This window comes from Astyanax mexicanus, chromosome 5 (genome assembly GCF_023375975.1).
Source record: "Astyanax mexicanus isolate ESR-SI-001 chromosome 5, AstMex3_surface, whole genome shotgun sequence".
In the NCBI taxonomy this organism is placed as follows: Eukaryota; Metazoa; Chordata; class Actinopteri; order Characiformes; family Acestrorhamphidae; genus Astyanax; species Astyanax mexicanus.
The window spans coordinates 37,993,388-38,011,031 of record NC_064412.1 but is presented as its reverse complement, the minus strand read 5'-3'; the positions used below and the strand labels follow the sequence as shown (position 1 = coordinate 38,011,031).

The window sequence follows — 17,644 nt, the reverse complement described above, 5'->3', positions numbered from 1 at the left end:
ATAATACAGTCATCAACTTGAGCCGCAAGAGCCTACACCCCAGTCAGCAGGTATAATATTGGAATCAGCTTACAGTATTTTGGTCAAGACCCAGGTAACCAAATTTAACCCACATTTAGCCCAATTCCCCATGACCGCTGAAGAGTCTTAGCGGTTCTGCTATACATCAGCCAAGCTCAGCCTGCTCTGCCAGTGTTTTTGTGGGGGTGGGATTTAGTTTGTGGGACAGGGGTTTTGTGTTTTTTAGAAACTGGTAAAGCGTTATTTACCCTCCTTGTAATGATTATTTCTTATACTACTGATAACCACTATGGTTGCTGGGCAAAAATGTCTGACTCTCCAAATCCCACAAAATCCATGGTCCACAGAAAGTAGTGGTCCAAATGAAATAAACTATTAATTGTAAATAATAAACAAAAGGTTTTTAGGAACTTTAAACTAAAATAAAAAGAAGGATCGCAAAGATAAACCAAAGATTAACTGAAACAAAAAAAGTGCAAGACCTGTGGCAGCCTGGGCTTGAGGAAGTGAGATAAAGTAAAGAGGTCTTCCTGCTCTGGCCATGCCCTCCAGGTAGCAGCACCTGTCCTTATTGGCAATGACCCAACCAAAGCAGCCACTAGATGGAGTAAACTCAGAAACAGAAAAATAATATGAGAAACACACACAAAAAATGACTATTTAGGCTCCTACACTGGTGTCGGGTGGGAGGGTGGATAAGAGCCTCCACCAGTAATGCCACATGTTTTAAGAGAACTGTTGCTTGGTTAGTCATTTACTTTGTCTCCTAGTATAAATAAAATTTGCTCAACAGGACTATGGCCTGATATTGTTAATATTAATAAATATTAAATATGTGCTGTGTAGGTACAATAACTGTATACTAATATAAATTTCTCTCTCTCTCTCTCTCTCTCTCTCTCTCTCTCTCTCTTTTTCTTTCTCAGCAAACAGACTTGTCTCAGTATATGATGCAGCACCCGGGAGGACTGCACTCCTACAATGTTCGAGTAAGACGATACGTTTTTGCCTTCGGCTTCACTAGGCTTCAGTTCAAAGAAGAGGAAGGACATAATCTCTCTCTCTCTTTCTCTATTTCTCTCTCTCTCTCCCCTCTCTTTCCCTCTTTCCTCTCTCTCCCTCTCTGTCTTTTCTCTCTGCTCTGTCTCTCTCTCCACAGATCTTTATGTTCCAGCTGTTGCGAGGTCTGTCATATATCCACAGTAGGAGGATCCTGCATCGAGATCTGAAGCCTCAGAACCTGCTCATCAGCTACCTGGGAGAACTCAAACTGGCAGACTTTGGTGGGCTTCTTAAACAAGCATGCACACACACACACAAAAAATAGTTGCATGCAGAAGGAAGTGCCAGAGGCTGCTACTCGGAGGAAAGATACAAAAGTTACCAGTGACAATAAATAATCACAGATTTACACTGAAAAACAGTACTGTAGTGTGTAACTCATGTGTAACACAACATGCCAGATATCTCAGCATGGAGTTGTACAGGATCCTGTCCTGATTTAGAGGCATATAAAAAAACGATGGACTATCAAAGTGTCTGTAATGAAGAACAAAGTTGAGCTGAGATTGTAGTTAAAAACTAATCGTTCATCTTGGTGCAGAATGAGTCCCATTGTGTACTATACAGTTTCTCCTGCTTATACTGGGCTTTCTAATGACAATATTTAATATTTAATGCATATGTACAGTGTTTTCATATAATAATATATAATATAATAATGTCTTATATTTATTATGTGTAAATAAGTATATAAGAGCATTAAGCTAATATTATTATGTGTTTTTTTTGAGCAGGCCTGGCCAGGTCCAAGTCCATCCCTTGCCAAACATATTCAGCAGAAGTTGTGACTCTCTGGTACAGACCACCTGATGTTCTACTGGGTTCCACAGACTACTCCACAGCACTAGACATTTGGTAAGAAAATACAGTTATCAACCCAAACAAACACTGAAGGCTGACATTCAGTTTAACGAGGGTTGGACCAAATTTTCTGCAAAACAAAATTATTCAACTGCAAATTTGGAATCAAATCACCTTTGTTGGTATGTCTGCCAGGGTGTTGACAATGTTCATTGTTTAATACATATATTTGAATTTAAAATACATAGATTTGCAATAGCTTTGGTAACACTCACAATAAGGGTCACAAATGACAGTACTTACAGTAATACACATTGTTAAATGGTTAATTAATGTCTCAACTAATTATTAATTGACACTAGTTAAGAAATTATTAACTACATTTTAATGCCTAAAATGTTCTAAATAGTAATGAACTGAGACATAAAAATGTAGTGAATAATAATGTGTGAATAATAACTAATATTAGTAATAATAACTAATGTAGTAAATAATAATAACTAGTGCCAGTTAATACAGGTTAGCTGATGCATTCTGTTATATGAAGTATTAATTAATGTACCATTATTGTAAAGTGTTAATATTTTTTCTGTAAACAGAAGCAAAGACATTTATTCATTTTTAGGTATGTATTGCAGAAAAACTGGCAAAATGTATTCTTTGGGATATGTTCATTTTGCCTGTGTACCAGAAAATTGCTACTCACATCAAATGTTAAAAAAACAAATGCTGAGGCTAAGTTATATCAACTAATGTTACTGTCCTAGCCCTGTACAGCTTGTATATTTCAGCCAGTTTTTGGAGAGGTAGTAAATTGATACTTTGTGTAATAATGCTTAATATTATATAATTTATTTACATAGAGTGTAAAAATGAACTTAAACCTGCTGTTTGTTGAGTATCCTGGTGACTTACACTCACCAATCTGCTCTTACACACACTGTGCCCTACAGTGACAAAATAAAAGAATGATGAATGACCTTAAATGAGTCATTGTTCGGTATACATCATTCAGCCTTTTACTTTTTTGACTAAACATCAAAATAATTTTTGGTTGCCAAATATTATGTTTATATGGGAGAAGCCTTCACATTTTTTGCTGATGACTGATTAGGTTTTAATACAGATAATGCTCTGTGTTGCAGGGGTGCCGGCTGCATTTTTATTGAGATGCTGCAGGGAGCGCCAGCGTTCCCTGGTGTAGCTGATGTCTTTGAGCAGTTGCTGAAGATTTGGACAGTAAGTGTGCTGAGTATGTATTGCTGCCAGCAGTAAATAAAAAAATAACTTTACATTATTGTATAAACAGCTCTGTAGACCACTTCAGTTTCTGAATCAGTTTGTCTGATTTTGCTATTTATAGGTAAATGTTTGAGTAAAATGAACATTGTTGTTTTATTTTAAGTTTCTCCCAAATTCCAAATAAAAATATTGTCATTTAGAGCAGTTATTAGCAGAAAATGAGAAATGGCTGAAATAACAAAAAAGATGCAGAGCTTTCAGACCTCAAACAATGCCAAGAAAACAGTTTTAAGAGTTCAGAAATCAATATTTGGTGGAATAACCCTGGTTTTTAATCACAGTTTTTGTGCATCTTGGCATGTTCTCCTCCACCAGTCTTACACACTGCTTTTGGATAATCTTATGCCACTCCTGGTGCAAAAATTCAAGCAGTTCAGCTTGGTTTGATGGCTTGTGATCATCCTTCTTCCTCTTGATTATATTCCAGAGGTTTTTAATTTAGTAAAATCAAAGAAACTCATAATTTTTAAGTGATCATAGAAATGAAATCATAGAAAATACATTTAAAAATCAGAATGATCAGTGTGGTGAATGCAAAAAGTTGGACACCTCAACTACTGCAAAGGCCCAGATATTCATAAGTTTTTGACAACGTTTCAAACTTTGTCAGCTCAGGCCAGAGGCATGTCACCAGTTGGAATTGGAAACTTCCAAAGCTTTAAAGCTTCCAAAGGAAATTTCCAAGCTTTATACATTCTGTGACTCAAATTCACTCTGCTCTGTGATTCAAACTTTGCTCATATTTAGCAACCACAGACTCCTCTAAGGAACCTGTGGAAAGATGTAAAGCAGGGGAAATATAGTGTTCTAGAAGTTCTGCAAGAACAAGACCAAGAAATCAAAACCCTCATATGACTGCTATTCATAGGTAAAATAATCCCTTATTACTTCCACAGCATGTAAATTAGCAATATTACAGCAGTGCCCTCTGACAGATGTGTCAGGAAATATACAAAAAAAACAGTAACCAGTAATATAGCACATACGTTAAAGTGAATTAATAGCAAATAAATAGTAAATAATGTAAACAATGTGATATTGCAAAAAGTAATTATAATCTTGAAAAATGAAGGTTCATTTTAGATTGTAGATTAATTCTTTTTCACAGCCAAGGTCTACAGAGTTTCACTTAACCATCAGCCACCAAACTGTACAGCTCCCCAAGCTCTAATCCACAGCAGTACTGACCCGTAGAACTGTGTATTGGCAAGAACTTGGTGATACGCAACGTATCACAATATAGTCGTTATGATTCAATATACTGTGATGTATTACGACAATGTAAGTAAAACGATATATTGCGTTTTTTTTATAAGACTATATAAAACCATCATTTAAAACAGTGGAATAACCAGAACAGTGGGATCTAAACACTGCAGAGTACAACCCTGCTAGTGGGTGGGGCTTAAACACAACACAGAATAAAAAAAGTCTGACACCAATCTTTACATCTAAACTAATAAAAAAAAAATCAATATTGTCTTTTTGAAAAACATATCACAATACATCGATGCATCAATATATTGATGTTCTTCTTATTTAGCTGCACAATCATTCACAATCACAATCATTCCAAGTGGTCCAGTGGGCTAAGCGCTGCCACTGTGATCGGTGGTTCGAATCCTGGTCATGTAGCTCACCATCAGCTGCTGGAGCTCTGAGAGAGAGCACGATTGGCCTTGCTCTCTCCAGATAGGTGTATGGCACTCTTTGTCCTTATCAGTCCTAGGGTGATGTCGATCAGCACAGGGAGTCTGTGAGCTGATGTATCGGAACTGAGTCGCTGCGCTTTCCTCGGAGCACACTGTGATGCTACTCGGCAATGCTGAATCAGCAGCAGTTCAAAAAGAAGCGGTGGCTGACTTCACATGTATCGGAGGAGGCATGTACTAGTCTTCACCCTCCTGGTGTTGTGGCATCACTTGTAATGAGGGATATACAGCTGAGTAGCAGCTGAATGGATGGGACAGTTGGCCTAGCTAACCTGAGGTGAAAAAAATATAGTTTTTTATGTTTGATAAGCTCCAGAGCCTGTTTAATAGTGATTTATCAATATATTGAAGTATTGTGATGTTTTGTTTTGTAATACTTCATGATTTTTAAAAACACAGTATTGATTTTTAATTATTAGTTGACATGTGAAGATTGGTTGCAAACATGGGATCATTTAGTGTTGTATTTAGACCCCAATAAGAAAAGTAAACTTTTCTGCTCTTCCTGTTGTCCAGGTTCTGGGGGTGCCCACGGAAGAAAGCTGGCCAGGTGTGAGTGAGCTACCCAACTATAAACCGGGTGAGTGAACTGTTCCACTCTCAGGCCCTGCAGGGTTACTAACGGTTAATGATGAGCTCACTTTCATGCTTTACTCCTTTTTACCCCACACACATTTAACCCTCTGACTCAGCCATGCTTTACACTCACTGTACACTGCAGAGGGGTGTGTGTGTGTGCCAATTAACACATTTTTTGTAAGGACATGCACCGGTTTATACAATAACAGATTACCAGTGCCAGTGTGCCCATGCAGACACAAAAACACAACACCCACACACACACACATAACATTTTAATGTTTGAATTTAATAATTGGCCTTCTAAATTGGGGAGAAAATTGGGAAAAGAATAACAATCGTAGATAAATATGATATAAACAGCATACCAGTCGCTTTTAATGTACTTGTTATGACCCTCTTTTAATTTTACGGGAAAAACTCCCAACTAATCAAAACGTCTAGGGTTTGAAGAGGCAACAACATAAAAGAAAGACCACACAGGCCAACCACAGATAGATTTTTCAGTAAATATGTACTTCACAATGACTTCAGGGTGAGCTTAATGCTTAAACAAGAAACAAAACAAATCTTAACCCTTAGGGCAGCCATTTAGAACAAAAATGATCAACATGTCAGACTTAAAGGCCCAATTAGAGGTGAATAGAGCAGGAATGGCTTAAATGTTTAAGAAGCATGCTTAGAATTGGAAGGTTGCACTTTTGATCCCCTGGACTGGTAGGAAGTAAATGCACAGCACTGTTTTTACCCTCAACATGCACACCTGAGTTACCCTTAATTAAGGAACCTAACCCCTAATTTCTCCCCAAGAACCTTGCCTACCACAAAACTGTTCTGCAACATTTTTATTTACAATTTACATAAAACCAGCCCAACACTGAAAACCTTAGTCAAACCTGGTGAAATGGTAAAAACAGAATTGTAGAAAAATGTGATTTTTTTGAAAATGGACAGCTTTTCCTCTGCCAGTGTCTGCTATAGAGGAGTTCAAACAAAGGCACATAACAAAGTCAAAGTCAGGGAAATCAAACATTAATCTGCTTTAGACACTTACAATCTTTTCTCTGCAGCAGCAGCTGCATAATGCATAAACAGTGATTGGCTTATAGGTCCCACACTACTGTCCGCAACAATGGGCAAAAATTGCTAGGTTTCAAATACAAAAGATGCATTTCTTATTGGATTGTGCTGCTGTTCAGTTTGTAACATGTATGTCAGCATTTATAACTCAACTGTTATAAATGGACCTCAGGGGGAAACTAATATATAGTAAAATTAAACATATACATATATTCCGCAAACATTTAAAGTGTGTATTGGAGCAGCAAATTCACAGATTGTTGTTGAAGCCTGTTGACTGACTTGCATGTGAGTGTATGTGTGAGACGGTGTGTGTATGTGTGTATGTGAGAGACTGTGAGTGTGTGAGACTATGAGTGTGTGTGTGTGTGTGTGTGTCTGTGTTAGCGCGCTGCAGGTTAGTGCTGAGCTAACACGCTGCAGGCTGACTTCACACCCTTGAGTCAGACACAAACACACACCTTCACATACTTCGGGAGGTGTGTGTGTGTGTGTGGGAGATTTAGGAAGGTTTCCCAAAAGTGCTCATGAAAAATCGTCTGATAAATTGTGAATAACAACATATGCCCTGCATGTTAACATTTACAGCGTAGAGTGGAAAAAGTATGTGAACCTTTGGATTAAATAACTGGTTGACAGCAATTTGGCAGCAATAACCTCAACCAAATGTTTCCTGTAGTTGCAGATCAGACCTGATCAACAGTCACAAAACTGTTTCAGTTCAGCATTATTCTTGGGATATCTGGTGTGAATCGCTCTCTTGAGGTCATGAGGCCACAGCGTCTCAATTGGGTTGAGGTCAGGACCCTCCAGAAGGCATATTTTCTTCTGTTGAAGCCATTCGGTTGTTGATTTACATATGTTTTGGGTCGTTGTCCTGCTGCATCATTTATCCTCTGTTGAGCTTCAGTTGGCGGACAGATGGTCCTAAGTTTTCCTGCAAAATGTCATGGTTAACTTGAGGATTCATTTTTCCGTTGATGACGGTAATCCGTCCAGGCCCTGAGGCAGAAAAGCAGGCCCCAATCCATCAGCCCCCTCCACCATGTTTCACAGTTGGGATGAGGTTTTGGTGATGGCATGCTGTGCCTTTTTTCTCCACACATAGCATTGTGTGTTCCTTCCAAACAACTCAATTTTGGTTTCATCTGTCCACAGTATATTTAGCCAGTACTGCTGTGGAACATCCAGGTGCTCTTTTACAAACTTCAAACGTGCAGCAATGCTTTTTTTGAACAGCAGTGGCTTCCTCTGTGGAGTCCTCCCATGAACTCCATTCTTGTTTAATGTTTTCCTTAATGTAGATTTGTCAATAAAAATGTTAGCATGTGCCAGAGATTTCTGTAAATCTTTAGCTGACACTCTAGGATTCTTCCTCACCTCATTGATCAATCTGAGCTGTGCTCTTGCAGTCATCTTTACAGGACAACCATGCCTAGAGAGAGTAGCAACAGTGCTGAACTTTTTTTATTTGTAGACCTTGTAGTCTTACCGTGGTCACATGAACAAGAGATACTTTTGTAATCCTTTCCAGCCTTTTGCAAGTCAGCAATTCTTGAACGTAGGTCTTCTGAGATCAGAACACATTTAATCACCAATTTATGTAGAAGAATAAGAATTCTTAGAATGTTGTTTTTATTTTATGTTTTAAAACATTCTGGCACTTATGTCAGTGTTTTCATTTTCAGTTTTGGGAATGTTACTTTTAACTTTTCCACAATGTTAGTATTGTTAGTTGAACAGTATGTTCAAAACACTCTATAACGTTGTGACACAAACCACTATTAAGTGAAACATTTTTGTAGCGTTCTTTTAATGTTAATTCTGTATAATGTTACAAGCTAACCTTCCCGGAACTTTTTCAAATTGTTGTTAAATGTTCCCATAACATTCTACCTATCAAAATTGCTTCAGGGTAGGACGACAGTTGTGCCGGCTACAGGGTCATGGACACCCAAGGCTTATATTAATGTGGTCTATGGAGGCCTCACCTGCTGCCAACTTGTCTGACCCATTTATGAGGCACAAAGGAATTCTGCACAACATTAATTAAGCAAGTGGTTTTAATGTTATATATGATCAGTATACAGAGAGTCAGTTTCTCTAATTTTGCTAAATACTGTCATTTAGAGCATTTTTTGCAGAAAATGAGAAATCGCTGAAATAACAAAAATGACGCAGAGCTTCATATAATGCAAAGAAAAGTTCATATTCATAAAGTTTTAAGAGTTCAGAAATCAATATATGGTAAGACAACCCTGGTTTTTAATCACAGTTTTCATGCATCTTGGCATGTTCTCCTCCACCAGTTTTACACATTGCTTTTGGATAACTTTATGCCACTCCTAGTGCAATAATTTAAGCAGTTCAGCTTGGATTAATGGCTTGTGATCATCCATCTTCCTCTTGATTATATTCCAATTTGGTAAAATTCTAAGAATCTTCTTGCAGTTACATACAAAAAAAGACTGAAATACAGAATATTAACTTTTATAAAGGTTAAAGTCAGGTGTGTGTGTGTGTGTGTGTGTTAGAAGCGTATGAGTGGGAGGGTGTATGCCGTGTCTGAGTGTATCTTGGCTGGCACTGGTTTGTCATTAAACATACACTGTATAACGTCTTTTTTATAACAGCAAAATCACAGAGTGGTGTTGAAGCCCTTCCACTGACATGCATGTGTGTATGCTGCAGGTTAATACTGAACCAACATGTTACAGGCTGACACTTTTCCCTCTTGACCCCTAGATTTAGCATGTAATTTAACTTTTACACCCTTATAGTCATGCACACGTTTTAATATTTATTAAATTAATTAACAACTTTATTGTTAACTGATTTATATTTCTTTTATGTTTTGCACTTTTAAGCATTTCTTATTACACAGTTTTTAGGATATCGACACCATATTGTTTGGTGTTTCCATACAGATTTACTATTCTGTGTCTAACCTTCAAACAATTTGAGCCATAAAACTTTGTTAGGTTTAGACTGGATTCACACTGTATGATTTTTTTGGGAGGTGGTGGCTCGGTGGTAAGAGCACTGCACTCTTGATGACAGGGTTGTGAGTAGGGTTGGGCAGTATCCACTTTTTTCACATTGTTATACAGTGTCAAAACATTACCGCATTATATGGGCCGGAATTTCCATAATTCCTGTGTTTGCGGCTACAAAACCATCAAATTCTGGGTTATTTTTAAAAATGATCAAATACAGTCAAAGTTCAGTGTATGTACAGACTAAGTGAACACTACACACACACACATGTAAGTTAGTCATACAGTAAATGTTAAACCATTATTCTGTTGATTTAATACATTTTTAACACAGCTAACCAGAGAACTTCACTAACACAGCTAGCATGATAGCTAACATTCTGTTCATCACAGAACACACTCAAGTCTGTCTGACTGAAACTCCATTTTAGACGATACCTTAAGATGATAATAAAAGAGCGAATGAACAGACAAAACACAGAAACTAACAGTTTTTTCATGATGTTGTTTTTGTTATCTCACTTGCTAAGCTAGCTGCTAGTACAAATATACAGAGTATCAGACAGCTCAATACAGCTGTTTATAACTAACTACCCTGAATAGGGATGATATACTTGTGTCTGAGAGATTTAAGTCTTACTTATTGTCTACACAGATAAAATTAGCTAACTGGCTAACAGCTAACTCCACAGCATAGATGCTGGCTGTGACCAAAATGGCTCCCTACTCCCTCATTAGTGTACTGCTATATAGGGAGAGACTATTTAGTTCACTCCGTAGTGTTGAAAACAGGAGTGAATTCGGACACTACCTCGTCATTATCATGACGAGGTCGCATAAACACACATAGGTGAGCGGTTAAACCGTGTTTAAAACTCCATAAACACACGAGCTGAGCTCTGAATTAAAATTAGTGAAGCTCTGAGCTGACCATTGAATTCACGCTGTTTAGAAACATAATCCTCACATTAATAAACAACATGGAGAAACACCTTTTTATTAACAGCGTCCACTGGCTTCCAATGTTGCCAGATTGCGTGGTTTCATGCCCAATGTCAAGTTGTGTCTAAAATTGTCTGGAGAAAATGCTGTGTTTTGACGGGAGGACAAAACTACCAAGTGTTAAGAATTTGGAAAGACAGAGACAGAGTTAGTCCTGCTGATGGAAATTTGAATAAGCAGTGTTTGTGTTGGTTATTAGGTTTAAGTATTTATTTTTTTCATTGCTTGCAAGTTTTTTTTTTTATGAACTGTAATTACTTTTCTTTGGTCCGTATGTCATACAATGCACAGAACACATATATAATACATGCAGATAAAATCATTTAAATATTGGGATATTTAAGGTATTTTATTTAAGATATTTAAGCTATTTTATTTAATATCATGTTGGAATAAACCCTGTAATACTGTTGATATGCTGAACATTAGCTGTTTGTGTGTTTTTTGGCAGGTGACAGCAAGCCACCAGGGTTGCCAGATTGTTTGTTTGGCTGTCTGTTGCTTAGTGAGACAATGTAGTGAGCAATGTTTACTGTAAATCCTGGTGCATTATGGGATTTTATATATTTTATAGTTTATAGATTTTATATGGAATTTTGTCCTCATTTGGAGATCGTTAAAATGTTTTAATACCATTTTACAGCCCAACCCTAGTTGTGGGTTGGATACCTGGGCTCAGCGAGCTTTCACTGTTGGGCCCTTGAGCAAGACCCTAAATCCTCACTACTTCCTGGTCACTGCAGCGATCGCTACTCATCGCTCTGGGGGAGTGTGCTACACTATATGTACGTGTATTTGGGTTCATTAGTGTTGTATGTGTGTGTTGACTGCATGGATGGGTTAAAGGTGGAGTTCACGTTCCATGTTTTAGTCGCTGAAAGATGGGAATGTCTGCTGTGAAAAATGTGTTTTTGGAGAGTAGAAAGACTCATCGCAGGTTCTTCTTTGTGAAAGATCATGTAATTTGTCACACCAGGTCACTTGTCAGTTCATATTCATAAAGTTTTAAGAGTTCAAAAATTAATTGTTTGGAGGAATAACCCTGGTGTTTAATTACAGTTTTCATGCATCTTGGCCAGTCTTACATACTGCTTTTGGATAACTTTTTGGATAACCAATTTGCAAAAAAATCAATTAGTTCAGCTTGATTTGATGGCTTGTGATCATCCATCTTCCTCTTGATTTTATTTCAGAGGTTTTCAATTTAGTAAAATCAAAGAAACTCATCATTTTTAAGTGGCCTTTTGTTGTTTCACAAATGCATGGCCAGGTTTGGCAATATGGTTTACTAGTTCTCTGGTACAGACTTAACCTCTTTTAATGGTGCATCATTTTCAGTTTAATAGTTCATCCCTACCCCTGTCTGGGATGTGTGGCACCGTCCTACCCCCCTGAAATGAGTTTTTGCAGGGTGGGATGTCTGCTAATAGCTATACTCTAAAATCTAGCCTTCTGAAAGTGCCAAGCAGTGTGTCTTAACATGCTGTGTGGTGTGTATTGAGTCTCTCTCTCTCTCTCTCTCTCTCTTTCTGACTGTCTGACTCAGGTTTAGGCCCAAAGCCAGTCTCTCAACCACAACCAGGTGTGCAAGGAGGTGAATGCAGCCTCACACAGAGTCACTTTTAGAGAGAGAGAGAGAGAGAGAGAGAGACTGGGTGGCCGTCTACTCAGAGTAAAGAAGGAGAGAGAGTGAGAGTGAGGCTGGGCAGAGAGAATGTGTCCATGAGATGGCCAGGCGTGTGTGGGCTCCAGGGCGTGCAAGGTCACATTCAAACTGGAGAGAGAAAGAGAGAGAGAGAGAGAAACGAGTGTATTATTGGAGGACACTCAGGCGGAGGCTGCTGGTTTCAGCTTTCTCCTCACGCTGAGAGTGTGTGTTGTGTGTGTGTTCCTACAGAATGGTTCCTGCCCTGCAAAGCCCAGCAATTCAGAGATGTCTGGAAAAGGTAATATCAGTTCAGCTGAACATAAGTATGTGTGAGTTTGTGTGTGCATATGTGTGTGTGTGTGTGTGTCTGTGCTCCTTCCAAGATTGAACAGAGGGGTCTTTGTATAGTCCCCCAACACCCCCCTCCCAAACCCAACAGCAACTTCCCTCATATGCTCATATGAAAGCCTGACCCATACCTTGGCCTGTGTGTGTGTGTGCGTGTCTGTGCGTGTTTTGGCTCAGACTTGCACAGTTGCCCTATAAGACAGAAGACCTGGCCCAGCAGATGTTGATGATGGTGCCCAAAGACAGGATCTCGGCCCAGGATGCACTGCAGCACCCCTACTTCAGTACCCTCCCACCCCCAGTGATGCAGCTCCGGGACAGTGAGTGCTCCTTTACCTCACTATAGCACAACTTGCCTAAGTAATACTAATAAAAAGAAAATAATCCTATTCATTTAGGCTGAAAGTCCACATGATTACGTTTTTTTTAACAATGCATTTTTCTAATGTTAATTGCTCTGATTGCAGCCATGGTTGTAGCCCCCTTGTTTAAATTCAGCCTTTAAAGTACCATTATGTAATTTTTTACCTTAAATAACAGCTTCAGAATCATTGTGATGCACTAATGAATGTAATAGGAAGAATTTTCCAACCTACCACCTCAGTCCACATGCTTATTTCAATGTAGCTTGTCAACAAATGCATGTGTATAGGCAGCCCAGGAGCAAAAATGACCTGTTCTTGCATAATGCTACTTTAATCAATGAAAAATTATGGTAATCATGCTGTGTACATTTGCATAAAGCCTGTATTGGGCAAAAAGCAACCAACCAGAGAATCCCACCAAATTTAGTTTTCAGAATTAAAAAAACATCTAAAACATCATCTATATTCACTTATATTAATAAATCAATAATACTGAATCAAAAACATTTATATTTATCGAATAGAATTTTTTATCTAATCGTCCTGAGGGCAGCATTAGCTGATGTGACTCAAGTCTTTAAAGCCGTATCATTCAGTGTCATAAAACCACATAGTCAAATCTGTTTATGGGCATTTAACAACTGTCTGTGGACTGAAGCAAGTGTGTGATAATACAGACATGTTTGTCATTACATTTCAACTAGCGGTACCACTTTAAAATAATGCTTATTAATAAGTGGTTTATAAATAGTTTATAGAGGTGTTTATTAATGGTTATTATTAGGTTATAAATACTTTAAAAACATTAATAAGCACTTATAACATACAAAAAGAACAATATTGAAAATAACTTTTTTTAACATATCTAATAAAATAATATAGAAAGTCAGTTTAGTCATTAAATATGTTAGTATAGTTAAATGAATAATGTTATTAACATAAATGTTAATGATGACTGATGGAAAAGGCAGTAAGAATGTAAGATAAGCATCTAGTAAGATTTAAAATTTTACAGTATAAACGAATGTGGAATCACTATTTGGTAAATGGCAGGCCACTGTTGGCCTTTCTATTTATCCATTGTAACTGCTTATTAATGGTTTATAACCTAATTAATAACAATTATGGTGGCACAGTCGCTTAGTGGTTAGCACATTCGCCTCCCAGCACTGGGGTCTTGGGTTCAATTCCCTATCTGGTTGGAGTTGCCATGTGCTCCCTGTGTCTGCGTGGGTGTCTTCCGATTCCCATTTTCTTCCCACAGTCCAAAAACATGGAGATCAAGTAAATTGGATTCTCTGGTGTGTATGTGTAAGTGTGTGGTATGTATGTAGGTTTGTGTGTGTGTGTGAATGTATGTATAACTGTGCCCAGGTATGGATTGGCACTCTGTCCTGGGTAAATGCTGTAGTGCCAGATGCAGTCCTCCAGATGAACGGTGTTTCCGGTTGAGAGTACGCTGTGTGCTATTGGTTTGGCTCTTGGAGTTTCTAGAAAGGCACTATATAAGTGTTACTTAATTCATTTATTCATTTATTGTTTCATTCATTCATTAATAAACTCCTAACTAAAGGGGTCCCTAACTAGCTATCTAAGTAAACTTCCAACATCAAATGTGTTTAAAAAAGTAAAAAATTGATCAATATGACAAATTGGCCAAAATAATCCTTTTCAGGGAGTTAAATAAGATCTTTGTTGTTGTAAATAGTGCTATCCTGTTATAGAGAAGATGAAAGAAACTAAGATGTTCCTGGGTCCATATTACCTTGTGTTGATAAGGGAGCTGGATGTGGAGACGAGTGTGTGTGTAGAGTGTGAGTGCGCTGGCCTTTGTTTCTTAATGCCTTCTACTCTTCATGTCTTTCCTCTCTTTCTCCCTTTCCTTTATTCTCTTTTATGTTCTCTCTCTCTTGCTCAGCTGTATCGATATTTAAAGTGCCTGGTGTGAGGCTGGAAGCAGAAGCGAGGGACATTTTCAGCCCCAGCAGGCGGACGAAACCCTCCCTGGTTCCCCTGGGGAAGTGCTGGTGAGAGGCTTCCGCTGTCCCGTGTCGACCACACGCAACATCGCAGGACAGAAAGAGAAAAAAACAAACTGTACACTTCACACAGCATGGCAGTCGTTGATTTATGTGTTGTCTTATCGTGGAGCCCTCTTACCACCATCACCAGTAACAAGCGTGATCATTACTCCTTAAAGGAACGGCGATCCAGTGTCTCTTCTCCAGTGACTGCGTGTGGTCAGGGTTTTATGCTTTCCTGTGGGTCAGTGGGATGGAGTGGAGGAGATGGCAACGTTGGAGGTACTGTAAAATGGGTTGGCGGAATCCTATGGTGACTTTATGCAAAATGCACTTATCATATTTGGTACAGTATTTAAGTGTGATTGTACTTGATTTAAATGTGCACATCATTTCCACAAGAAGTACAATATGAATTATAAATCAACTGAATTTTCTTTTAGTGATAACTTAGATAATGCAACACATTTGTAATGTGTAATGATGTACACATTTGAAATTTGTAGGGCTTGAATGTAATGGATGAGAGAGTTTTGGTGATAATAAATAATAAGAGAAAGATATATACAGCTCTGGAAAAAAATAAGAGACCACTTAAAAATGATGAGTTTCTTTGATTTTACCAAATTGAAAACCTCTGGAATATAATCAAGAGGAAGATGAATGATCACAAGCCATCAAACAAAGCTGAACTGCTTGAATTTTTGCCCCAGGAGTGGCATAAAGTTATCCAAAAGCAGTGTGTAAGACTGGTGGAGGAGAACATGTCAAGATGCAGGAAAACTGTGATTAAAAATCAGGGTTATTCCACCAAATATTAATTTCTGAACTTTGAAAACTTTATGAATATGAACTTGTTTCCTTTGCAAGCTCTGCATCTGAAAGCTCTGCATCTTTTTTGTGATTTCAGCCATTTCTCATTCACTGCAAAAAAATGCTCTAAATGACAGTATATTGGAGAGAGAGAAATGTTGTCCATAGTTTATAGATTAAAACAACAATGTTTATTTTACTCAAATATATACATAAAAATAGCAAAATCAAAGAAACTGATTCAGAAACTGAAGTGGTCTCTTATTTTTGTTCCAGAGCTGTCTACATACGACATAAATATTTTTGTGAACTGAAAATTTGCCACTTTTGCCTGCTACTGCCATTTACAAATGACTCTGTCCCTCCATGACAACATGACATAAAAAGTTAATCATTGTTGTATATAAACTATTCTGCCACTTTAGTTTTCGGGTTGCCAAATATTCAGTGCATTCTTTATCATAGCCTAGTTAATAGTTCAGGCCATTGTCACACTCCCATTTTTTAGTCCGGTTAATTTAGAATTGGATTTGTTTTAATGCAAGTATTCTGGGAGGAAGTAAATACAACAGTGTTCGTAAGGTCATGAAAAAACTCAATTTAAAAATAGCAATTTTCAGGCCTGGATAAGTTTTGGAAAAGTCATGGAAGTTTGCTCTACAAATCCTTGTGTTTCCATTTATCAATGGAGGAAATCTATTTTTACCTAGTTAATTTAGTAACCCTACACAATGGAGCTCTCAGGATCTGACACATGTTTTAATATTAAACATTGTGTACAAGATTCATTTTAGACAACTATAATCAATTTCGATTATAGTTTAAGTTTATTTTTGGTTTCATTGTCCCAGTCTGCACTGATGTTTTAAAAAAAGTATGAAAATTTGGCTTGAAGTCGGTTGTGGACCAAAACAACCGCCAGAAAAGTTGGTCTCAGTCTGGTTTCAAATGAGCTCTGTGGTGATAACTTTTGAAATATAAACTCGATCTGAACCACCAATCAAATGTGTATTTGAATCTGGTATATTACCAGATAATTACTACATATATGAACTAAAGCTGCACTCAGAACAAAGGACCTTCTTCCTGTATTTATTTTCCTGATCTGCTCCAGAAACCACCATTTGGTTTGTTTCGACACATTTTGGTGCACTTGCAGTTTTTCTTGTCTGAAACAAACCTAGAGGGAAACTGCCCAATGTTTAATCAAAATATGAATTATGAATCAGCAGAGTCTTTACTTGCTTTAAGTATGACCAGTGGGCAATGGTGGCTCAGTGTTTAGAGCACTGGGGTATTGGTGATGGCTTCCCACTGTTCCAGGCATCACTAGTGCAAATGTGTGTGTGTTTACTACACAAATAAAGATTTAAGGTGGACACTACATGAGGTTATGCACATGTATAATAAATATGGCTGTCTTGTATTGTATTGTAATATCTGTAATAATAAAACAGACTGTATTCATGTGGTAAGGATGTACATATTTGAATCATGGCATTTGAGTTCCTTAGGGGGTGAGAGAATATCAACAATAGGAAAGAGAGAAAGAAATATGATTAAAATATGTGAAGCCTTTTACATAAACAGCAATGTTATGGCAATTTCTTTGGCATATTTTTCTATGGCAATACAAAAACTGGAGTTATTCACAGATTCATCCAGCTTTAAAGCAAGAAAAGAAGCTGGACTAATTCAGTAAGTAACTGTGGAATTGCACCGTGGTTAATTGTTGATTAAGGGCAGTGTTGGGAGTAACGGCGTTAAAACTAACGGCGTTACTAACGCCGTTACTTTTTTTCAGTAACGAGTAATCTAACTAATTACTCTGACTGTAACTATAACGCCGTTACCATTTCCGACACCCCGTTACTGCACGTTACTTTAGCCGCTT

At 37.8% G+C, this 17,644-nt stretch overlaps 1 protein-coding gene across 3 annotated transcripts in view; it reads left to right on the top strand.

Moving 5' to 3' along the window:
• Window positions 1–17,337, top strand: part of cdk15 (cyclin-dependent kinase 15) — a 46,288-nt gene extending 28,951 nt beyond the window's left edge. For 2 of the 3 annotated variants that reach the window (XM_007248874.4, XM_022673460.2), the window contains 8 exons: window positions 948–1,010; window positions 1,181–1,304; window positions 1,818–1,938; window positions 3,030–3,123; window positions 5,415–5,478; window positions 12,453–12,501; window positions 12,729–12,871; window positions 14,835–17,225. In XM_007248874.4, coding sequence (XP_007248936.2) covers window positions 948–1,010; window positions 1,181–1,304; window positions 1,818–1,938; window positions 3,030–3,123; window positions 5,415–5,478; window positions 12,453–12,501; window positions 12,729–12,871; window positions 14,835–14,947 — 771 coding nt within the window. In that variant the 3' untranslated portion in view covers window positions 14,948–17,225. Of the gene's footprint in view, window positions 1–947; window positions 1,011–1,180; window positions 1,305–1,817; window positions 1,939–3,029; window positions 3,124–5,414; window positions 5,479–12,452; window positions 12,502–12,728; window positions 12,872–14,834 lie in introns of all 3 variants that reach the window. The other variant, XM_022673458.2, reaches the window with a different exon arrangement.
• Window positions 17,338–17,644: the final 307 nt, after the last annotated feature.